Raw genomic sequence first — 21,808 nt, 5'->3', positions numbered from 1 at the left:
ACAGATGGTGTTGGTTAGTTTTTAAAATTCAATTAAACCCTGCGAAATTCAAGCCATAATAGATAATAGTCAAAAACACTCGTCTATCTATAACATATCTAAAATTCTGCAAATAAATCATACATAACTTGGAATATTTTATGATAGTATAATATTTTTTATTAATGTTTTAGGCAGGGCTTAATGAATTTAAAAAAAATAAACCAACAATAATAATATGTGTAATATGTATTGTAAACAAATAAGTATGAATGAAAAAGTGTGCACTATTTTGTCGAATCGCCCATAACAAACCAAAGCTATTATGGATTTGCTTATGCAAGGTATAAATGATTTTTAAAAACTAACCAACACCATCTGTAAACTGTAGTCTTAGTTCAATAAAAACAAATACATATAACTAACAACGTTTAATGTGCACTATTTATGGCGGATCTCAACAACCTACCTCCACCCTTTGCTACTGTCACTATCCCGATGATATTTTGACTGCTCATTGTATCAATATGTATGTCGTATTTATTGAGTTTCAGTTCTGAAGTGCCAATAAAATTTATCTGACATTATGCTGCTCTAATAGACAATACATAAGTAATTTTAAAGGTTTAAAAAATACAACAAATTACATACTATTAAAGTTAATAGATAGATAGACACTGATTTGTTAAAATAAGTTGGCAGATAGCCTACAATAATTAAATTAACAAAGACTTCTTATAATGTAATTAATTTTATCATATACATGGGACTTTGTCTTTGGGCAATAGCTTAAATACTTTATAATAATAAAACACACAAATGCATTATAATAATGTCTCCAAGCTTCACCAATTCTTTGATTATTGTGTCTCGCTATTCTTTAGCTTAACTTTCGGTTCGTCTTTGATCTTATAGCTTTTTGGATTTTACAAATGCTACAATACATTCGAATATCTCATAGCGCCTGTACACGTGCATGGATTTACTTGCAGCAATAGTGCGTATTATAAACTATCAAGACAATAACTGTTTACACATTAAAGTGCTGGCTGTCTCTCCAATCTCATTCTTCAAGAGTAAGCGAGCCACCATGTAGTTCATTTTTTTACCGGCAGGTTTGCCACTATCGTTCTACTGTGCAGACGCAGATCGAAAAAATGTCGCACGAAAATTCAGAAGCTTCCAAACTTTTTTGATTCATACATGTAATCTTTCAACTGAAGGATAATACATGTTTACAAGTACATTTTCTTGTTATGGCCGGGATAATATATACTGTCAGCAGTAATATCCATGCACAAGGGTAAAGGCAGTATAAAACACTAAAATATCTGTGTATAAACTACATACAACAATGATCATATTTCATGTGTATAACTATTATTACCAAATAAATTTATCTATAAATAGAGATATCTTTTACATGTTCAACAATAACTACAGTCGAACTTGGTTATTACGAGGAAGATGGGACCAACTGAATTTGCCCGTTATAAGCATTACTCGTTATATTGTTATAGTACATTTTTCGCACCACATTCTATTTAAGCATAGAACATAAAAAATCTGAAAACCATCATAAAAATTCCCCAAACAAGCATTGCATTCATAAACTAGGTACAAAAGAAGTTGTTTATTGTAATGAAGTGCTGAACCTACTGACTTCACGAAGCTTGGATTTTTTACATGCAATTTCAACCATATGCGTGGATACTTTTTCAATGTTGCCGGCACTTAGACATTTAACTAGTGTCATAAACGTAATCCGATCCCGACGGCATCGGTCTAGTTAACTGTCCGGTCGGATTTCATTGCTTAGGGTCGAAGATGTTGTTTTTAAACGATCGACACATTAACAGTTTTGCTCGGTATATCCAAGATGTATGGAGAAAATAATAAACTAAAATGTCAAGGAACGTTTCCTCATTTCATCCGAGATCTCGCTATTTCCGTTATCTTAATAACCAAGTTCGACTGTATTTCTATCTTATACATATAAATACATTATTTTGATGAATAATTAATTGGTTTGAGATTTCACTAAAATTATGTTATATTTAGGTCCCTTGAACACATTTTCAAGTCAGGCACTTAGGAGGATTGTTTTTTTCGAAAGATTCAAATTAATTTTTATTCAATACTGAAAATACAACAAAGGAAATTACATTCGTTTTATTGAAAGTATAATTTTTAAAAGCTTCAGAAACATATCTATAATGTCAGTAACTTAATTGGTTAAGAGCACTCATCCGGAAGGTGAGACTCTCTTCGTTAATTCTGAAATTCTGAATGAAATTGTTATTATTTTACAATTATATACAAACTGCCTATAGACACCGGACTTGTAGCCAAGACAATTGTCACTCTCAACTTCATAAATAAATAGTCCCCAAGGATACTACATGCTTAATAAACAAACCAGAACATATCACTAGTTTCTTAAATTCTATTCTTCAAAAGAATCCATATAACTAATCTACCTATATAGTATTTGTATATAAAGACGAAATGACAATGGTTGAAATAGATTATACTAGATAGTTAAATTAAGTTACTTAGAAAAACTAAGACCCGGCTCTATAAAATCGTCATACGCACAGTCGTTGCATACGGGTGCGAGTCATGGACGCTAAATGTGAAAGCAGCTGAAATGGTGGATTGCTTTGAGAGAAAGATCCTGAGGCGGATATACGGACCCATGAATGATGGTGTGGAGTGGAGAATTAGGTACAACACGGAACTATACCGCTTATACCAAGATTTAAAACTCTCCACCTTCATAAAACTCCAGAGGCTAAACTGGGCAGGCCATGTCCAGCGCATGCCTGAGTCACGGATACCGAAGAAGATCCTCGAAGGAAACCCAGGGAGGAAAAGGCCATTGGGAAAGCCATGCACACGATGGGGTGACAACATTACAAAAGATGCCAAACAGCTGCTAAAAATCATGAACTGGAAAAGACGTGCGGAGGACGGCGGTGGAGGAGGCCAGGGTTCGACTTGAGCTGTAGCGCCATCGAAGAAGAAAAAGAAGTTTAATTAAGTTTAAACTTTATAACTATGTATGCAGCTGTTAGTTTCAATGTCGGTAACCTCCATATTCCGCCATTATAAGATAATCATAAAAAAAACTGTCAACCATTATTAGGGCAGTGAATAGAATATTTTCTTTTTGCAAAAATATTAATTTAACTATTAGATAAAGCTTATGTTCTGAATGTCATAAAATGAATAAAAAATTGTGTTTTACGTTAATAATTGTGATATATAAAAAATGGCGGCTAATAAACGACTTTACAATCAACTGTCGGTTTATTTCTATGTAACTATCAAATGGAGCTAAATTTGATATTTTATGATTTCATATACGTTGGAAAAGTATTTGCAGAGGCAGAATTAAGAAAAATATTAAAAAAAAATTATGTACGTGCGTTAGAAGTTATACTTTGGTGTAACAAAACAAAATAAGCCATTACCTGAGTTTATTTACAGTGGATTAGGTTGATGAAAACGTACGCGATTCATCTGTGTTTCATATAGCAGATGATAATTGTAATTTAATTTATTGTATTGGACAAACACTCATCTTTGCCAACAGCGGTTATAATCGATTCAGAAGGGCCGATGATGTATTAATAAAAAAACAAATTTTTTGAATTATTTACCAACTCCACATTCACAAAATTTATTTATTTATTGATATATAATTTTACTCATAAATAATACTTACATAAATATAACCTCAAATCTTGATACACAATCTTTACAATGAAAAATAAATATACATTCCAATATAAATAAAGTTTTATGAATATAAATTAACAGTGTAGAAATATTGGTTATGTTTACGACATGTGCTGTTTACTTGGTTGTATTGAACCAATTGACTAACTAAATGACACTATGTGCATGCGCATGTACCCTCGAGACATTTATCTATATATACCCTCGAGTATTTGAATACATAAAAAAAAATATTTTTTATTTTAAGTCAAAGATAAACTAAAAAAAATGTTATAAAATGTGAATTTGTCAAAGGAATCCATCTTATCATTACATAATATATTTTATAGTCATATTTATTATTAAAAGAGCGGGTCAGAATCGATTGGACATCTCACTCGATTAGGTATAAATTTCCGTTAAAGGGACATTGCACCGAATTGCCGTTATATTTAGATATTCCATCAATTGTACCCTTGTAGTTATTTGAAACAGTAAATAAATTGTCGCCTCCTCCATCATCACAAACAAGTACTACTGTCTTTCATCTGCAATACCCATCCTCCGCCGAACCAAAGAATAGGTACCACATGTATAAGAGAAAACTCCATCTAACGGGATTAATAATAATATCTTCCAATAGCTAAATAATTACAATAAAGAAAAATATTAACCTAGATACAACATATTTATTTAAAATAATATCACAACTTTATCAAATCAACATTAATTATAAAAATAATGACGAAGTACAAAAACTTAATGCAGCCAAAATATTTGGATTGATTTTTATTAATATTATAATGCCATAGACATCTATTTTCATTTTGAATTAGTTTTAATAATATGTAATTGCTCTGTGAAAGTAAATATAATAATACGTAGCTGGACTTAGTTTTTGTTATAGTAACAATTTTTACAAATTTATTCCACTTAGAATAATTGTGATTCTATTCAAAAGCTTCTTTTGTTTTATCTCTTCAGCGAGCTATGCATTCTTCCTGTCTACATGGCTGACGGTGTCAAGAGACCTGCAATGACCTTCAGTAGGTCAGACCATTAAATAAGATACCTCTGTCTTTCATTTCAACCCTCAACATTGTAACAATGAACCTGAAAATTATTCTGTCTACGTGGCCGAAGAACTGAGTAATTCTCATCTATAGAATCTTCGGCACCACCTCTAACTCATTTCAAAAGCATCAAACTTACATCTTTTTTTGCTTTATGGTCCAAGTCTTAAAAGTCTTCAAAATAAATAAAGATGTACAAGATTAGGCGGCTTGGTCAGGCGAATTTTTGTCTATTTTAATATGGCACTGTTTTTGCGTCCCAATTTTGTCATTGATCCCATGTTGCTCCCAAAACCCAAAATAAATGAAAATTGACGGGTTCGGTCTATGATCATGTTGATTTTGGTTTTAGATTTGTTTATTTCAAAATCCAGAATTCTGTTATTAAGTATTTGATGAGTTAATAGATTTTTTTTAAAATATAGTAGATAAGTAGTTATGTTTAATGTGAAAACTGAAAGTTATACTTGAAGCAGAATTTCACTTTAGCAGACAGTAACACATAATCTAGAATAAGTCTAAACTAAATGAGTATCAACTTAACAATTTTTTTCTCCATGGCACTGTATGATCAAATGTTAGCTTTGGTGTTTCCGTTTTATGTCATGTAGTTGAGTTTCACTGGTGGTGCTTCGTGGGAGCTCATAAAAGTACGTTCAGTGTCCAATGTTGAGTTGGCAGACCTCGTAGTGGATTTCCCTCTCGAATCGGATTCTCCATAACGAAGTTTGAGATACCTGAAACATCCAAATGGAAGATGATTAATTGATTGATAATATTATGTATAGTTTAACAAGAGGACTTCTTCCTCTTGTTCAATATCAAGAGAATATTACATATTTTCTGATCCAATTTTATGTCCGATCCTAATATCATATGGGCCTCCACAGAGTGGAGGTTTGTGTTAACAGAATTAGATTGTTTTTACGAGAAATGGATGTCAGCCACTTGCTCAACCCATTCAGTCCATACTTTGACTCATACACAATAATAATATGTGTACTTGCCAGACCCAGGATTCGAACCTAGGACCCCTGACAATACTTACATATTATTTAAGAAAGTATTTTGTCCAAAATCAATTTTTCTCAATAAATTAGAACAATTATAAAGTTTTTTAATCAAAAATTATGATTTTAAATTTTGTATACAGTGAAACCCCGATTCCACAGTTTTCAAGGAACCCTAAAAAAACGATGAATGTGGGATATATAAAAAAGAAATTTAAAAAAAACTCGTTTTTCTACTGGATTTTTTTCGACGTCTTGAATTATTTTCAGTTTCTCAGCTAGAGTTCTAGTTTTCTTCATGGGGGACATTTTAGTTGTGACTTATAAAAATTCGTGATAGGAGATGTGAGGCAAATCTGAGCGCCGACCGACCTGTGCAAACAAAGCGACGCGACTGAAAGGTCTGTATGTATCATAAACAATTCTACGAATGCGAAATGAAAAATATTCAGCAAAAACGGTCTATCGGGATAATATTTGTGACGGGACCTTAATATTTAGACAATAGATCGAGGAAAACGATAAATCGGAGAACAGTTAATGCGGGATTATTTCACATTGTTCTAATGGGTGTTTGGTGGGATTTTCAAAAATGAACGATCCGTGCGGGAAAATGATTTATGCGAGAACGGTAGATCGGGGTTCCACTGTACCAAAACAAAAATATTGAATTACCTCTTTTTAATGAGCGATTTGACTTTCGGTTTCCACACAAACAGCAGAAATATGAGAAGTCCGAGCAAGATGTTACCGAGATCCGTCATTATCCAGAGGTATTTGGAGCCGCCTATGATGAAACTTAACCATTCAGAGACCCAGTTAATTCCCATGATGAAGAACAGCTTCAAGTACACATCAAACCTGAAAAAAAGATTGAGGAATTAGTTGGGTTGGTACTTATAAAAAGTTTGGACTATAACTAGAGCGATTAACATAAACTTTTGATTTGATGGTAATTCCATAATGTTGTTAGTATGGTTGAATTAGTAAGTGGTTACTGATAGAAAAATCAATATTCTTTTTATTGGCAACATTGAATGCATTGCTTGTGAACAAAATGTAAAATGGTGACCTACTGTATTGCTTTTGTTACTTACTTACCTAATGTTATAACTATAAGAGCCGTTTCATACGGGACAACACCTGTGTCCATCCACCGGTGTGTCAAGATGCCGCATTTACATATAAATGAACACGACACTCGTGTGTCTCCATCTGAATGCGCCCATTCAGTTATGTGTAAATGCAGCCGCTCGACAAACAGGTGTCCCGTATGAAACGGCTCTAATGTTGATTCACTGTAGGAAACTTTAAAGAATTTGTTTTAAAAGACAGTTATGTGATTATTCCACACACAGAAAAGCCTTTTCAAAGGGTTGGCCTCACTTTTCTCAGTATTCCACGACATGCAAGGCCTGTGTCAATTGAAGACACATGGCACTCATTAATTGGTACAATCAGGGCATCCAATGTTTTCTGCGGTATGTCTAAAAACCAAAATGGCGCTGATGCCACAAACAGACACTAATGATCGTAATAATTATGAACTTTAGGCCAAGCGCACTTGATAACCACTCTGGGTATGGTGAATCGTGTCCGAAAATTTGTACGTATAAAGTTCGCCGTAACACACTTCACCGTGAAATGTATCTGAAATATATGGTTGTATATTTTTTTTTTTTTTAGAATTAATAACCATGTCCTTGCTTTTTCGTACAAGGTGGTTTGTTAGTAATTTTGAACAATCACAAACACCCAGGCTTTGAGAAAAACACATAAATGTTTTTGTCATGACCGGGAATCGAACCCAGGAACTCTCGGGTGGAAGGCGAGCGCCTTACCCACTGTACCACGAGAGCCGCCTATGGTCGTATATTAAAGACCATCCAACCTCTTTGGGTCGTATAGTACTGACATAAAATTCATGTCTAAATAAAACACGGTTCTTGTCGGTTTATAGGAAGCCAGCAGCAAACAAATTTGGAAAATAGCCAATATACTGGATTATTTGTTAGGTTAGGTTTTCATTCTTGAATTCATGAATTTTGCCAAAATCGGCTATGAAAATTGAATTAATGTTCATATTGAATCTAATAAAATTGGAGACCCTTTGGTATACGGTCATCTCTTACCGATAGAAGGCTCACGGTGAAATGTTTTACATACAATTAACATGTAACGATGGGGAATCCTTGGAAAAGTGCGGGGATCCGCGGGGTAAATGTGGAAGTCAGTGGTAATTCAAATCATATTTGTTTAATTATCCAAGGTTTACTTTGGCATTGTCTGCACATATAATAATGTATGTTATTAACTAATTTTCTGAATATAAAATTATAGTTAAATGTTGAAGACAATGTTGAAGAAAGTTCCCTTCAAATAATCTGCAATGAGAAGTCGTCTGTAGCTCCAGAGGTCCTTTCTTGCTTAAATTCCATACATTAAGGCTCTATCTCTATAGAAGAAGGTTCTATTCAACATCTTTGTTTGGTTTAGAAGATAATTATAGTGCTATGATGTTAAAATTCTGTGGTTTAACCTTTGCTCATCATTTTTGTAGTTATTGGTATGTCTTGAGCTATCGCCGGTGCTGAGGACTGCCGTGTCTCTCTTTACTTTTATTATTATCCACGCGGTTCTGCCAAACAGAAGAATGTTGCAGATGACCAGAACTATTACAGGAATGTAGAAGTAATATAACTCCGAAGTCCAATCTAGAAAATAAGAAATACGAAATGAATATTTTGTGTGTTGGCATATTGGAATTGAAACATAGCGGCAAGTTCACAGTTCGCTTTTCGATACGAATGACATACCTAGCGTATGACACATAGTTCATTTAAATATTCTCTAAACATCTTGACAATTTCTGCACACTCTGTGAAGTTGTATACAACGTAAACAATTCCAATCCAATTCCATATTGAGAAGTCATTTGGTTGTTCAATTCTTACATAATCATTTCAGCGCATCTATTCTATACACAAGACTGCTATCGGCAGCTATCGAGGGTAATTTTTCATTTTTTGTATCAAAGTATTAGCACTTATTGTAACAATTACAATAAGTTAGCCGTCTAACTGTCTATCTTGCTCTAAAATTTATCACAGCCAAGGTTGGAATGGCTGTTAATCAGTGCATAACTACTTCCTCGAGACGTCTCCACTTTCAGTACCAGTATACAACACTCGTTATGGCATGGTGGTACTGAACTGAGGGAAGTAGTTCGACTTTGTGGATGCCATATGCTTCGAGGCAAGAGCACGGTAGGGTACAGTGAAAAAAAGTAGCAAAATTTTAGGTAAGTACCTATTACATAGTACAGTAATAAACTATTTTTTTTATTCAACGAATAAGACACAAGATTTGAGAATGTAACATTCTATATATTGAATATACATAGTTTGAAAACATCTCATGCATATACATTTGCACGGTGGCCGCGCGGCATAAGCGTTGGACTATCATGCCGTCGGTCCCAGGTTCGAATCCTGGGTCTGGCAAGTACACATATTGTTTTTCAATATGTGTGTGAGTCAGGGTATGGACCTAATAGGTTGAGCAAGTGGCTGACATCCATTTCTCGTAAAAACAAAATCTGTTAATACAAACCTCTACTCTGTGGAGGCCCATATGATCCTATTAGGATCGGACATGGTCGAAGAGATATATTGAATATACATAGTTTGAAAACATCTCATGCATATACACACTATAAAAAATCATTTTGTAGGAAAAAATACAACACCCGACGGGACTTGAACCTATATCTACTAGATTCTCACCCGTATGCTTATTAAATTATTAGCAAGTTTAAGTATGTTATAAAAATTAAATAATGGAGTAATCCGCGACGTCAGTTAGTAATTAAGGAATTAATTGATACCTACCTTAATTTAATATACTAAAAACCGATAGCCAACATTTTAACGCAATTCGATAAGCATTTCCTGTAAAAACTTCTAGTTAAAATCGTCGTAATTTAATAAGATGCCCGTAGCTTAATTGAAAAATCATTGGATCCAGCAGATACAGGTTTAAGTCCCGTCGGCATGGCCCCCACAAGGGAGGGGCTGACAGGGCTCTAGTCTAGGGACCCGGGCTTAAGGACAGCCCGGCGCGACGATTCGACTAGTTAACTGAGAACACCACACACCACACATAGAACAGTAAAAAAGTCGCCTGCGGCACTATTTCCCTTAAAGACTATTACCATTTTAAAATATGTGTCTGTGCGATGCAATTTGATGTGTTATGATGATTCATATAGGAATAAACTGATAATTCACATGCAGAATTTTATTTTACAATTATTTTAAATGTATTTCCTGGCTTACAAAATGGCTATTTATCTAATATGGCGAAGGATTGCATGATATTTGGCTAGTACCACAAAAGATGGTTATGATCAGTGCTTTATAATATCACGATGAGTGCTGTCAACTCAATAAATCAACTGGATTTATTTAAAAATCACTAAAAATACACAGAATAACCTTAACTCTGGGGTTCTGCGAAAGCATTCGAGGGACACTACTGTCGAAAATTATAATGCCCTTATCTTAGCGATAGGTAGGGGGGCCCGCCATACATCCTGACCTGGGGCCCACTTCAAGATGTGGGGGCCATGCCTGTCAGGTGTCGTATTTGTTTTTTTTCTACAAAATAATTTTTTCTAGTGTGTATATGCATGAGATGTTTGCAAATTATGTACCTAAGTATATTTATTATCTAGAAATTAGAATCAAAATATTGTTGTGAGATAACCTTACCTGGAAACCAACAAGTGAAGTCTCCGAGTCCTGGCTTGACAAATGTTGACGATATGTTCGGGTGGAACTGCATTAAAGCGCATACCGACGTCAGAATGAGGGGAAATCCCCAAGCGTAGAGGCAGTAGTATAAGAATCTCCGTCTTTCTGCCGAGCGACGCTCTCCACCATGAGCTCTGTAGCCACTAGAAGTAAGAAGAGAAAATGTTAAATTAATTTGGACAATCTTATACTATCTTCTGCAGCGTTTATTAACATATGGACCGTGACTCAAAATTAGACTGCTTGACATATTATTGAGTGTCAACTTTCAACAATAACATAATTTTTGAGATTATAAATACCATACAAATGTAGAAATATAATTTGTTAGAGATAATAATAATCTATCTACGTTAAATTCAAGACAACAGTTAGCTGACCTTATGGTTATGTTTAAAACTATTAATTCAATCGTTGACCACGCTTTTCACGTTGATATGAAGTCAACTTCTCTATTTCGAATATGTATTCTAATGATATGTTCAATGCCTCCATTTAGGCAGTCAAACGCCGCAATTTTTCTTGTACCTACTCAACTTGTTTTTCATAATATTATCTGGTTGGTCTGATTATGATCCCAATCCCATCCTTAAACCCGCAAAAATATGTTACACCTACCATCCTTATTATTATCGTCATCCAGGCACTTCACAATTACGGGTCATAAGTAGACCTTGATTTAATGACAGTCAGTTAGCAGAGAACGAAAGAGTCAACTTGCTACAGTGTGGCCATCGTTTAAGCAAGAACTCAATATGAGTCTCCGTACGAGCTCAGTAAATCATAACATCTATTCAAGCTGTGCTACCGGCACAGGGTGTCTGATTATTCGTACAAATTTAATGTCATCATCATCCATATTAACCTACTAGTGCATGAGTGCATGACCCGGAACCAGATCCAGTGCGCGCCAGCGCTCTCAACATCAAAGGTCAGTGCCTGGTATTATCGTGTAAATCTCCCCCCCCCCCACCCCAAATCCGGAATCCACAAGCATCCTTCAAAATTGCACTCTACAAAAGCTAAACCATTATTATTTACTGATTTTATTACAGCAACTTTTTAATTTTTAATTTAATGATAAGTAATTATTTTGTTTAATATTATATTTTAATTAAATGTAAGTAATATTTAATTATTTTTATTATTATTCTGTTTTATTGTTTAACCTATTTTATATAATAATTATGTATTAGATATGTACCATTTATTAAAAAATACATAACAACTTTTGGCTGTTTATAATATGGTAAATAGTAAGGCATTATGATTTTATAAATTAAGTCAATAGCTATTTCGATTGTAACACCATTGTCAAGACTACAAAAATAAACGACTTGTCTATGTGTCAGTACAAAACTGTCAGAATAAGACAGCATGATCTCTCTCCCTCACTCTGGGACTACTCAAGTATAAACCATGTTAATATTTAAAACAATAATTAATTTACTTTTCTCCAGGCCATTACAATATTATATTATTGTTTACACTAATTTGATCTTTCGACAGCCTAGCCCTAAGGCATTACCATTATGTTTATTATTATTATATACCATTTATTATTATCTATTTTAGTTACTATTAAATTAATATTAGTAATGAAACGCAATAATTATGACTATTTGAAGCCATGACAGATAGTCAGTCATACTATTATCATTATCACACTTAACCGCAATTCGAAGCCTCAGATTTTTAAAAAACCAACCGGATGTTTGGTTAACAAGATAGATCAGTTTTTTTATTATTCTTACTTGAACATAGTATTCATAGTTAGTACCTACTTATGTAGTTTATTATAATCATAATCATTCAACTATAATAATAATATTTATCTATTACGTATTTTTATAATGTAGTATTGTAATAATACGAGGGTGGGTCAATAATTCCTTAGAAAAAAGCATTAAAACAGTTTTTATTTTTGTATTTTTTTTTTATTTCTCAACATAATCTCCTTGGAGCTCAATACACTTGGTTAGACGTTTCTCAATTTTTTTTAAACCGTCAGAAAAATAAGTTTTCGGAAGGTTCTCAAAATAAGCATTTGTCCGATCGATGACTTCTTCATTTGAAAAAAAACGTTGTCCACTTAGCCATTTTTTTAAGTTTGGGAAAAGGAAAAAGTCACTGGGGGCTAAATCTGGCGAATACGGTGGGTGGTCGACCAATTCGAACTTCAATTCTTCAATTTTAGCCATTGATCGTAAACATGTGTGAACACGGGCATTGTCCTGATGAAAGAGGATTTTTTTTCCTGTTTAAATGAGGCCGTTTTTCTTCAATTTTGTTTTTTAGCTGGTCCAATAAAGATGCATAATAATCCCCTGTTATTGTTTTTCCTTTTTCCAAATAGTCAACGAAAATAATTCCACGTGCATCCCAAAATACAGTAGCCATAACCTTACCAGCTGATTTTACGGTTTTCGCCTTCTTTGGACATGGTTCGCCTTTCGCAATCCACTGCTTTGACTGTTCTTTCGTCTCGGGAGTATAGTGGTGTATCCATGTTTCATCTACAGTCACAAAGCGACGAAAAAATTCATCCGGATTGCGTTGCATGAGCGACAACAGGGCTTTAGAGGCCACCACCCTATTGCGTTTATTGTCGACTGTGAGCAAACGCGGCACCCATCTTGCAGAAATTTTTTTCATGCCCAATTTGTCATGTAAAATAGAAATGACGCTACCTTTTGAGATCCCTGTAACCTCAATTATCTCACTCAACTTTAATCTTCGGTCACTTAACACCATATCGTGGATTTTATTGATCATTTCTGGCAGTGGCGCACCCAGGATTTAATATTGGGGGGGGGGGCCAAGGAGGATAATGTAAATTAGTCCCATAGGATCTTTTCTTCTTCACACCCTAATTTCTCGTTTATCGCCCTTTTGTCTATTGCACTCGGTGTACCTATACCATGGTCCCCACATCCTGAAACGGGCCCTCAGGATAGGATATTTGGCGGGCCCCCTACCTACCGCGAACATTAAAGGCAGTGTGAAACACTACATTAACGTTTTTCAAATTGTGTTTTAGTTCAAATTAAGGGTACTCATACAGTGAAATATTGGCGATTTTTAATACATTTACTTTAATAATGGAGCTATCGAGTATCGACACATAATAATCAAAAAATATATTGCACAATTACATAATTGAACATGTTCATGGTTATGAAGTATAATAGCGCCGCAGGCGACTTTTTTATTATTAAAGCTAATGCATGATGTGTGTTTATCTCACTTATCTGGTCAACCCGACACGCCGGGCCCCCCACAGCCCGGGCCCCCAGGCTAGAGCCCTGTCAGCCTTTACCTACACCACTCCGGAATTCGGGTGGACACCGAGAATTTTTTGACAGTTCCATTAGGGATTGGGTGTCTAAAATCATTCTGATAATTTTTGGGGGTGCCAGGGCCCCTTGCCCCCCCCCCCCCCCTGGGTGCGCCACTGATTTCTGGTGTAGTCACCTCTACAGGACTTCCTGAGCGTGGTTCATCCTTTGTTGATGTACGACCACGTTTAAATTCATTTAACCAGTTATAAATAGTTGCAAGTGAAGGAGCAGATATGCCGTGAACTAAATCCAACTCATTTTTTATTTCCTTTGCTGTTAACCCTTTTATATTAAAGTGTTTAATAACAGCTCTAAACTCAATTTTCTCCATTTTTGTAAACAAGCATTTTTTTTTTAAATGTACGAGAAACACACAACAACCCGACCAATCTGATTGAAACTTCGCAGCATACTGAATCGGTAGTGCCGCTGCATGAAAACAAACCGCTTACAGTACTAGTCGCGCCACCTGTCGGCTTTTCTAAGGACTTATTGACCCACCCTCGTATAATGTTGAATGAATTTAATATAATAAATATACTGTAAACCATAAACGGTACCTATTTACCATAAGTGTTGCCAACAATCGCTGACAAAAATATGGCAGATACCTAGTAAGTCCGAAAAACATATTTTAAAACTAGAATTTTTTTAAATACAGTAATGAGTATGAACCTTTCTTTGGTATGAACAGTATTTTCTCTAGAACAGAATATTATTAAAGAAGAATGTAAGTATTAATAACATGGCATATAATAAATAACTTAAAGATGCAAATAAAAAATAATGTGTTTGTTAATTATAATATACCTACCTACCTGTAATATATCTTACTTATTTTTCAATAATTGTTATTCTACGCATGCTTACTTCATGCCTCGTATTATACACCTAATCTTGCACACCTCGCGCACCAACGAATGACTGGCGAGCACGTCAAGACCCATCCGAGTTTTTGCGCAATGTAGAGTATCCTCCAGATAACCTTGCCAGTGTACACAGTGACAAGGATTTGTGTGTATAAGCAACCGTATAATTGTATTAGTAAAAGCCAGGCACTTGATTGGTTTACTCATTTGCACCGTATAATTGTATTAGTAAATTCCAAGCACGTGATTGGTTTACTCACGTTTTAATTCAAAAAATCTATTCCAAATGGCAAGGTTAGGTGGCGGCTACTCCACGAACACCTCAACGATAAAAATATAATGAACATGTCATCAAAATTTCGCAAAATAGGCATTAGCCTGTCACACTTCGGCAAAACTAACATAGACAGATAAAGCTGCCCCACACTTGGTCTTAATCGAGCATATCACGATGTCCCATGTTTGATGTGAAGCACCAACAGTTGTTTTCGCCTGGGAATATCTCAGGAGCAAGACAAAGGTCGACACGGTCACACTACGGCAACACAAACATAGACCCCTCCAAACCACCCGCTCCGCACCACACTTGGTCTTAATCGAGCATATCACACTGCGGCAGCAAAACCCTCCGTGTTCGTGACAAAAAACGATTTCAAGTGGGTACGCGGACACCGCACATTCTACCACAACACGACCTCGGCTCGCCTAATGCTCTCACGTCTGTACCGACCATTGCGAAAACCGCTATCCTCTGGCAAACGGCCAAATAGTGTTTAGCACAGAACAGATAATAAATGGAATACCGATAGGCTATATTCAATACGGCGCATGTTGAAGCAGGCTTTCGAATGTGTGAGTGTCCTACGAAAATGAAGCACGAATTATGCACGCCAACAATCAACATTAAATGAGCGTAAATGCATAAACCGAGAGCAGTTTTCAGTATTCGACGTAAAACGCATTCTTGACACGTGTGTAAGTTTAGCCAGGATTCTTCCTTACTCGAGTCGGTTACCTGCTTTGCCTTACCCGTTACGTATTTCAGTTCCCATTATTTCTGAGTTCCCTGGTGTTTAGTAATTCATGACATTCCATACATCGAGGGCCTAGGACAATATTAATACCAAACATATTGAATAAACATGTCTTATTAATAAATATTACATATTATTGGTCACTTATCATAACGTACATACGTGTGATATTTTATTGGAAAGTGGCGTTTGTTTACGTTACTGTTATTCCAGGGCCTGGAATGTCTGCAGCAGTTGTGTAAATAATGAACATAATTATTCGTGTGGAAATTTCGTTCCCGGCTTTTGAATAATAATAGTAGGTATTTGAAACATTTTCGTTTCCGTAAACTTGGGAAGGACGCGTTGTGTATTTCTAGAATAGGTGCCAGATTACAATCGCGGCCTACGAAATTATTGAAAGAACAACGCATTGGCGTAGAATTTCTGGTCAATAATCACAAATTAAAACAGTTTTGCACATTCATTATCGTCGGTGCGACGAGTTAATGTGAGCCTCTGCGTTCTCTCTCTACAACTCTACACCAATGATCTTAACCTACTATAATATGTATATAACACCATTGTTGGTCTAGACTTGACCTTATTTTCTTTCACATGCCTGAACTGAGTAAGAACGATGGATGAAATTCACGGGATATCTCGAGAATTCTTTTCTGGAAATCCCGAATCTTGAGAATTCAAAATTGCATCATTTCGGGAAATCCCGAATCTCGAGATTGAGATTTTCTCGGGATATACCCAACTCTAGGTACGAGTAGGTAATCGCACACTGAGATATATAGGGTCATAACTGCAAATTACATGATCTTGAAGAATTTGTGTTAAATAATTAACTACAAATTAATCAATTGCATTAGACTGATGAAAAATACAACAATAAAAATATTGTACCAAAGATGAAATATTTTTTTATGCAAAAAGGCCTCATGTAAGATAATGCTTCTATATAATAGCTCTAAATTAAAATTTTAAATATAAAATAACCATGGACACAATTGTGTAAGAGGCCACTGCTTCCAAGTAGCAGTTAATGCCATATAGCATTGAAAAATAGTTTTTTTTCTATCTAACTGCATTCATAAGTAATTTTTGGGTTTTTTTGCAGTTATGACCCTATAGATCTCAGTGTGCGGTATATTCATACCTAATAAACTGGACGTAAAAATCTCAGAGAAGCGATTATTCAATACATTTTCACTTTATTAGTTGCAAGTTAGGTATGCAATGCAGGGAAGGTTTGGATTTAAGGAGTTGATGCGGGGTTGTACGAGGATCTAGCACGTGCTTACGCTAGAGAAGGAATGCAAGGGAAATGGGTGGACGGACGATAAATTGTGTGGGATGTGAACATAGAGGTATTGGATGTGAAGTATGCAACATATTATGATCGTTGACGTTATGTTAAGAATTCAGCGCTCGAAATGGAAAAATTTACGAACCGGAGCGCTCGACAGTTTTCTAAAGATTTTTTAAGTTATCAAAATAAAACTTAAAAATAAGTGTGTTAGATTTTCTATTATATGGCCTATCCAGCTCAGACGGTCAAATTATTTATTCCACGAGACGGAGCGTTAATTTTACCGATTTCACGAACAGGAACGGCGCTCCGGTGCGTTCCGGTCCATTTCGAGCCCTGTAAGAATTGTTCAGTAGGTTGGTACCTAACCATCGGAATTTTTTTTTTTAAATATTTTAGGAAAAGTGAGAAGGGATTGAAGAATAAAAAAACAGCGACCTGGGTCTATTTTAATTAACACTACAAAACTGACAGGTCTGTTTATTTTTCAATATCTTGCTACGACTGTATCAACAGCATGGTAAAAATTAAATAGTTTTCAATCGATGTAATATGCTTCGGACATTATTCTCTCTACACTATTGTTCTCAAAAAATAAACTTACAACATAAACAAAAAATAATATGTAAACATATAATATAGTAAACTAATTATAAAATGAGTGTCTGTTGAGGGTTATTATCGTATTATAGTATACCTGTTTATTATGAATGTTTTTTTTTATTTAAATATTGTTTAATAAGATTTCTCGAATATCATCCAATACTCAGTTTTAATGCATTATTTCTTAAAATATTTTAAAAATAAAATCGATATTGTAGGAGAGAATTTATCAAACTACAGTTCAGTGCTAATAAAGGTATTCGTAAAGAGACGTACCTATGAGATGACAGCATTCAACGAAACCTTATTTTAAAATAGATTTTTTATTTAAAAAAAAATTACCATCGTGAAGGATGGAGAGCCTTGGTCGCTCAGAAGATTACTGTATTTCAGGGTGATCACAATCCTAAGCTATGATGGAATGACCAAGAAGAGAGCTGATACATAATATTTTTGATACAGCGTATGAATTTCGACTGTAGAAAAGAAAAATGACGTGGTGACCCTCAGTTTTTTCAAAATACGTTTTATTGGATAATAACATTGTACACGACTAAATACACATTGTGTCCAAATGATGTAAGCTGTAAATCTGATTTATTATCTGAATTTAGCTGACCATTTTTAAACAATGAAGGAAGTGACGTAAGTGGGGAAAACGACTTAACCAGCATTTTTGTTGGTGTTTCTTTAATTAACTCAATAATTAATATCAGATTTGGGATATAAAAACCAAATTATTAATTATCATGCACTTCACAGTTCTGTCCATTTTGTGTTTTAACTTTGACCGAAATTCATAACAAAAACGTTTTTGTGCCTCCTGTAAAATTAATGATTTGTGTGGATTTCCTTTCTAAAGTCGATTTATATATTACTAGCTGACCCGGCGAACTTCGTACCGCCTCAGAATCAATAATCTTGTGTTAACTTATTCGCTGAATTAAAATACTCAAAATGAATTAAGTTCAATAAATGTGCAAAAATCAAATCAAAATGAAATAGATTACATAGTTTTGGTTGGTTCAGATTTCGAAGCATGATAACTACCAAGTTAATCTTCAGTTGTAAATTGTGCGGTGGCAAGCCAGGCAGATCCAAGAAGTTTAAAAATTCAGTTGGATAGTTGGTTGCTTATTCTTCCTTTATTATACAGTCGATAGATTTGAAGGAATGCATTGGACCAACGATTTTATTTTGAATTGTGGAGTTTAAGTGATGCACATTTTTGTTCTTTGCCACAAAAATTGCTCGTTCACTCAACCAATTGTGATTTTTGTGGTTAGCAATGACGTTCGGGAACACTTTGTTGATGAGGTCGTCCTTCGCTGAGATGAAATTTCAAAAATTCGGCGGAAACGAAATCAATCCATTCGATTCGTCGACAGGAACACGGCAGTTACCGATAGTCAGCAATTGCTTAGAGAAATCGTCGGCAGATGGATCGTTTAGCAATGCAACTTGCATGTTCGTCGTCAGCCGAAGTTTCTTCACATGGCACCACAGAGTCTATGATTTGAGGCAAGCGTTCATTTCATCGGCAGCGGTCAATCTTGGAATGACTGGTAGTGTTTGGCAGAAATTGTCAGATAGTAGAATCATTGCGCCACCAAAACATCTTGAGTAATTGCGCAGATCTTTCATAGTTCACTTGAGTGCTGCCAATGCGCATTTGTGCGCCATTGTGCATTCGTCCCAGGTGATGATTTTACTTGCTACCAAAACTTTGGCCATTGCTGAGTGTTTCGCAATACTGCTTGTCGGTGTTTCAGTCATTTGAAGGTTTAACGGCAATTTCAACGCTGAATGAGCCGTTCGGCATCCTTCTAACAACGTGGCCGCTATCCCAGAAGAAGCAACTGCTACAGAAATTTCGGATCTCGGACGAACAGTGGCCAAAATCAATGTCATGAGAAATGTCTTCCCAGTTCCACCAGGCGCATCGAGGAAAAATAAAACACAATTTCCATCACCAATTGCCTTCATTAACGTATCGTACACTTCCTTCTGTTTGGGGTTCAACATTGGTACATTCGATCGAACCGATAGGTTCAATGCATCTTGATAATATTCACGTTCACGTTCCAATTCTTGATTAAAAGCGTCATTCATTCCACGATCAGGCGTTGGCATTCCTAACTTGACTAACAAACTGCCGCACATGAGATAACACATGTCTTCGATCAAAAGCAAAGCCTGGTTATGTATTTCCTCATTCACTTCGAGATCGGGATTCTCTGAACCGAGACGAATTCGATGTAAAATGCCTTCTGACATGTCATCCTTGTACTTGTTCCACAGCTCAGGTGGATTTGATGGGAAGCATGTCGAAATAATGATAGCAAATAATGTGCGTATCTGACTTGGAGATGCAGAAACAAATGCTTTAGCGATTGTCATGTCCCAATGAGTATCATTTTCAAGCAAATTGAGCTTTTGACATGCAGCACGAAATGTTGGGCACACTACACCATTGACAGTTCGAAGTGATTCAAATGATGTCGGCCCACGAACATTTACCAGCAACAACCGCAAGTAGAATCATTCGCCATTCTTCGGATGAACTGAGTAAATGCGACCAAGAGCATCAGTAGAATGCACATCCGGATGATCAGGAACCGCATCGCCTTGCTTCCGACGTTGAAATTTCTTCGATGAAGCGTTCCAAGTGTAATAACGTGGCATCTTAGAGTAGAACAACGTTCGTGCAAACGGATCGCTTTGGCAAATCGAAAAGAAACTGGTTTTCTTTGGTTTCTCTGGTTTTGAGATATTTCAGCACGTTGAGCAACATTCGATGCGTTGAAATAAACTTGTTGACCATTCTCCAGATGCACCGCCAAATGTACAGCAGTGGGATGACGTTCATGAATGGGGAATGAGAGAATACGCCAAATTGCTTCATTGCAGCTCACATATCGACCAATTTGATAGTGCTTGATTTCATCGTTGGTATTGGGAGTTTGAACGCCAAAAACTACAATATCGCTGCCTTTGGTGACATATTTGCAGATGTATTTGATGGACTTCACTGAATTGCAAAACTCCACGTTGCAATTCGCCTTGAATGTTTTGGAAAAAAGTGGCGAATACGGAACAATCCAAGTGTTGTCGACCACGATATCGTTTCACTTCATTTTCGTTGTGATAGTTCTACCGTTATAATTGGGTGATCCACGCCGATACAGTGGATAACCATCATTGGCAGTGATAGTCTCCGCCGTTAAACTTCATGGATAACGCTTGGAACACTTGCCGTCGACCATGCACGGTGATTGGGGGTTGATGGCGCCACACTGTCCATTAATCATGTAAGTAATTACAACATCATGCAGGTCTGGATCGGTTTCGGGATCAGGAATCTCGGCACATATTATGATGTCATCTTTTTGGTCTGGCCGAATTCTTTCGACTAACCTAATAAGAATGTGTGCATGCGGCAAGCTTCGTTTTTGTCATTCAATCGAATACGTCCAGGATCGAGTTTCCCAAAGACGCGATGCTTAACAATGTAGTTCATCAGCGACAGGATTTTTTGTTTGAAGACACGTGCGGTGATGTCGTGCCGATCACTTGATGTTTGTCCGGGGAGTAGCAGTTGAACAATTTCTATTCATTTCGGATTTTATGTAAAGGTGATTAATAGATCTGGACGACCGTATTGACGAACATAATATGTCATTGCATCTTGCGCATAGTCATGCATATGACGTGGGCTGCCAATGTACATCTCCGATAGAATAGTCAATCGACAAACATTAGCTGCATCTCCTGCGGTGCTGATTGCATCGCGTAAATGAATATACTCCTCCGATCGCAGCTTGGCTTTGTTCAACCGAATGAAAGTGAGGCGCTCCGTCTCGATTTTAAGCAATCGACGAAATCGCAGCAAATAGTTGTCAGCATTTTGACGAATCATCAAATGATAAACACTGGAAAATTAATCACATAATTCAAAATTACATAATGAAGCAGTTATCAATGCACACACAATCACAAATTTGATAACCTCACAAAGTGAACATCTTGAAAGTTAACTTACCGTTTGAAAATCACGATCGA

General features: G+C 35.8%; 1 protein-coding gene across 2 annotated transcripts in view; it reads right to left on the bottom strand.

The window, feature by feature from the left end:
- Nucleotides 1-5,012: 5,012 nt before the first annotated feature.
- Nucleotides 5,013-21,808, bottom strand: part of LOC147074020 (G protein-coupled receptor Mth2-like) — a 77,211-nt gene continuing 60,415 nt past the window's right edge. The window contains exons 5-8 of one of the 2 annotated variants that reach the window (XM_085944682.1): nt 10,558-10,742; nt 8,325-8,499; nt 6,461-6,646; nt 5,013-5,512 (exon numbers count right to left, since the gene is read on the bottom strand). In XM_085944682.1, coding sequence (XP_085800808.1) covers nt 5,374-5,512; nt 6,461-6,646; nt 8,325-8,499; nt 10,558-10,742 — 685 coding nt within the window. In that variant the 3' untranslated portion in view covers nt 5,013-5,373. Of the gene's footprint in view, nt 5,513-6,460; nt 6,647-7,470; nt 7,602-7,668; nt 8,500-10,557; nt 10,743-21,808 lie in introns of those variants that run through there. The other variant, XR_015070385.1, reaches the window with a different exon arrangement.

Source organism: Rhyacophila brunnea, unplaced genomic scaffold (genome assembly GCF_057557595.1).
Source record: "Rhyacophila brunnea isolate RB1 unplaced genomic scaffold, BYU_Rbru_1.0 scaffold_17, whole genome shotgun sequence".
In the NCBI taxonomy this organism is placed as follows: Eukaryota; Metazoa; Arthropoda; class Insecta; order Trichoptera; family Rhyacophilidae; genus Rhyacophila; species Rhyacophila brunnea.
Note: the sequence above shows the minus strand (reverse complement) of the source record. Positions and strands in the feature narration are given on the sequence as shown.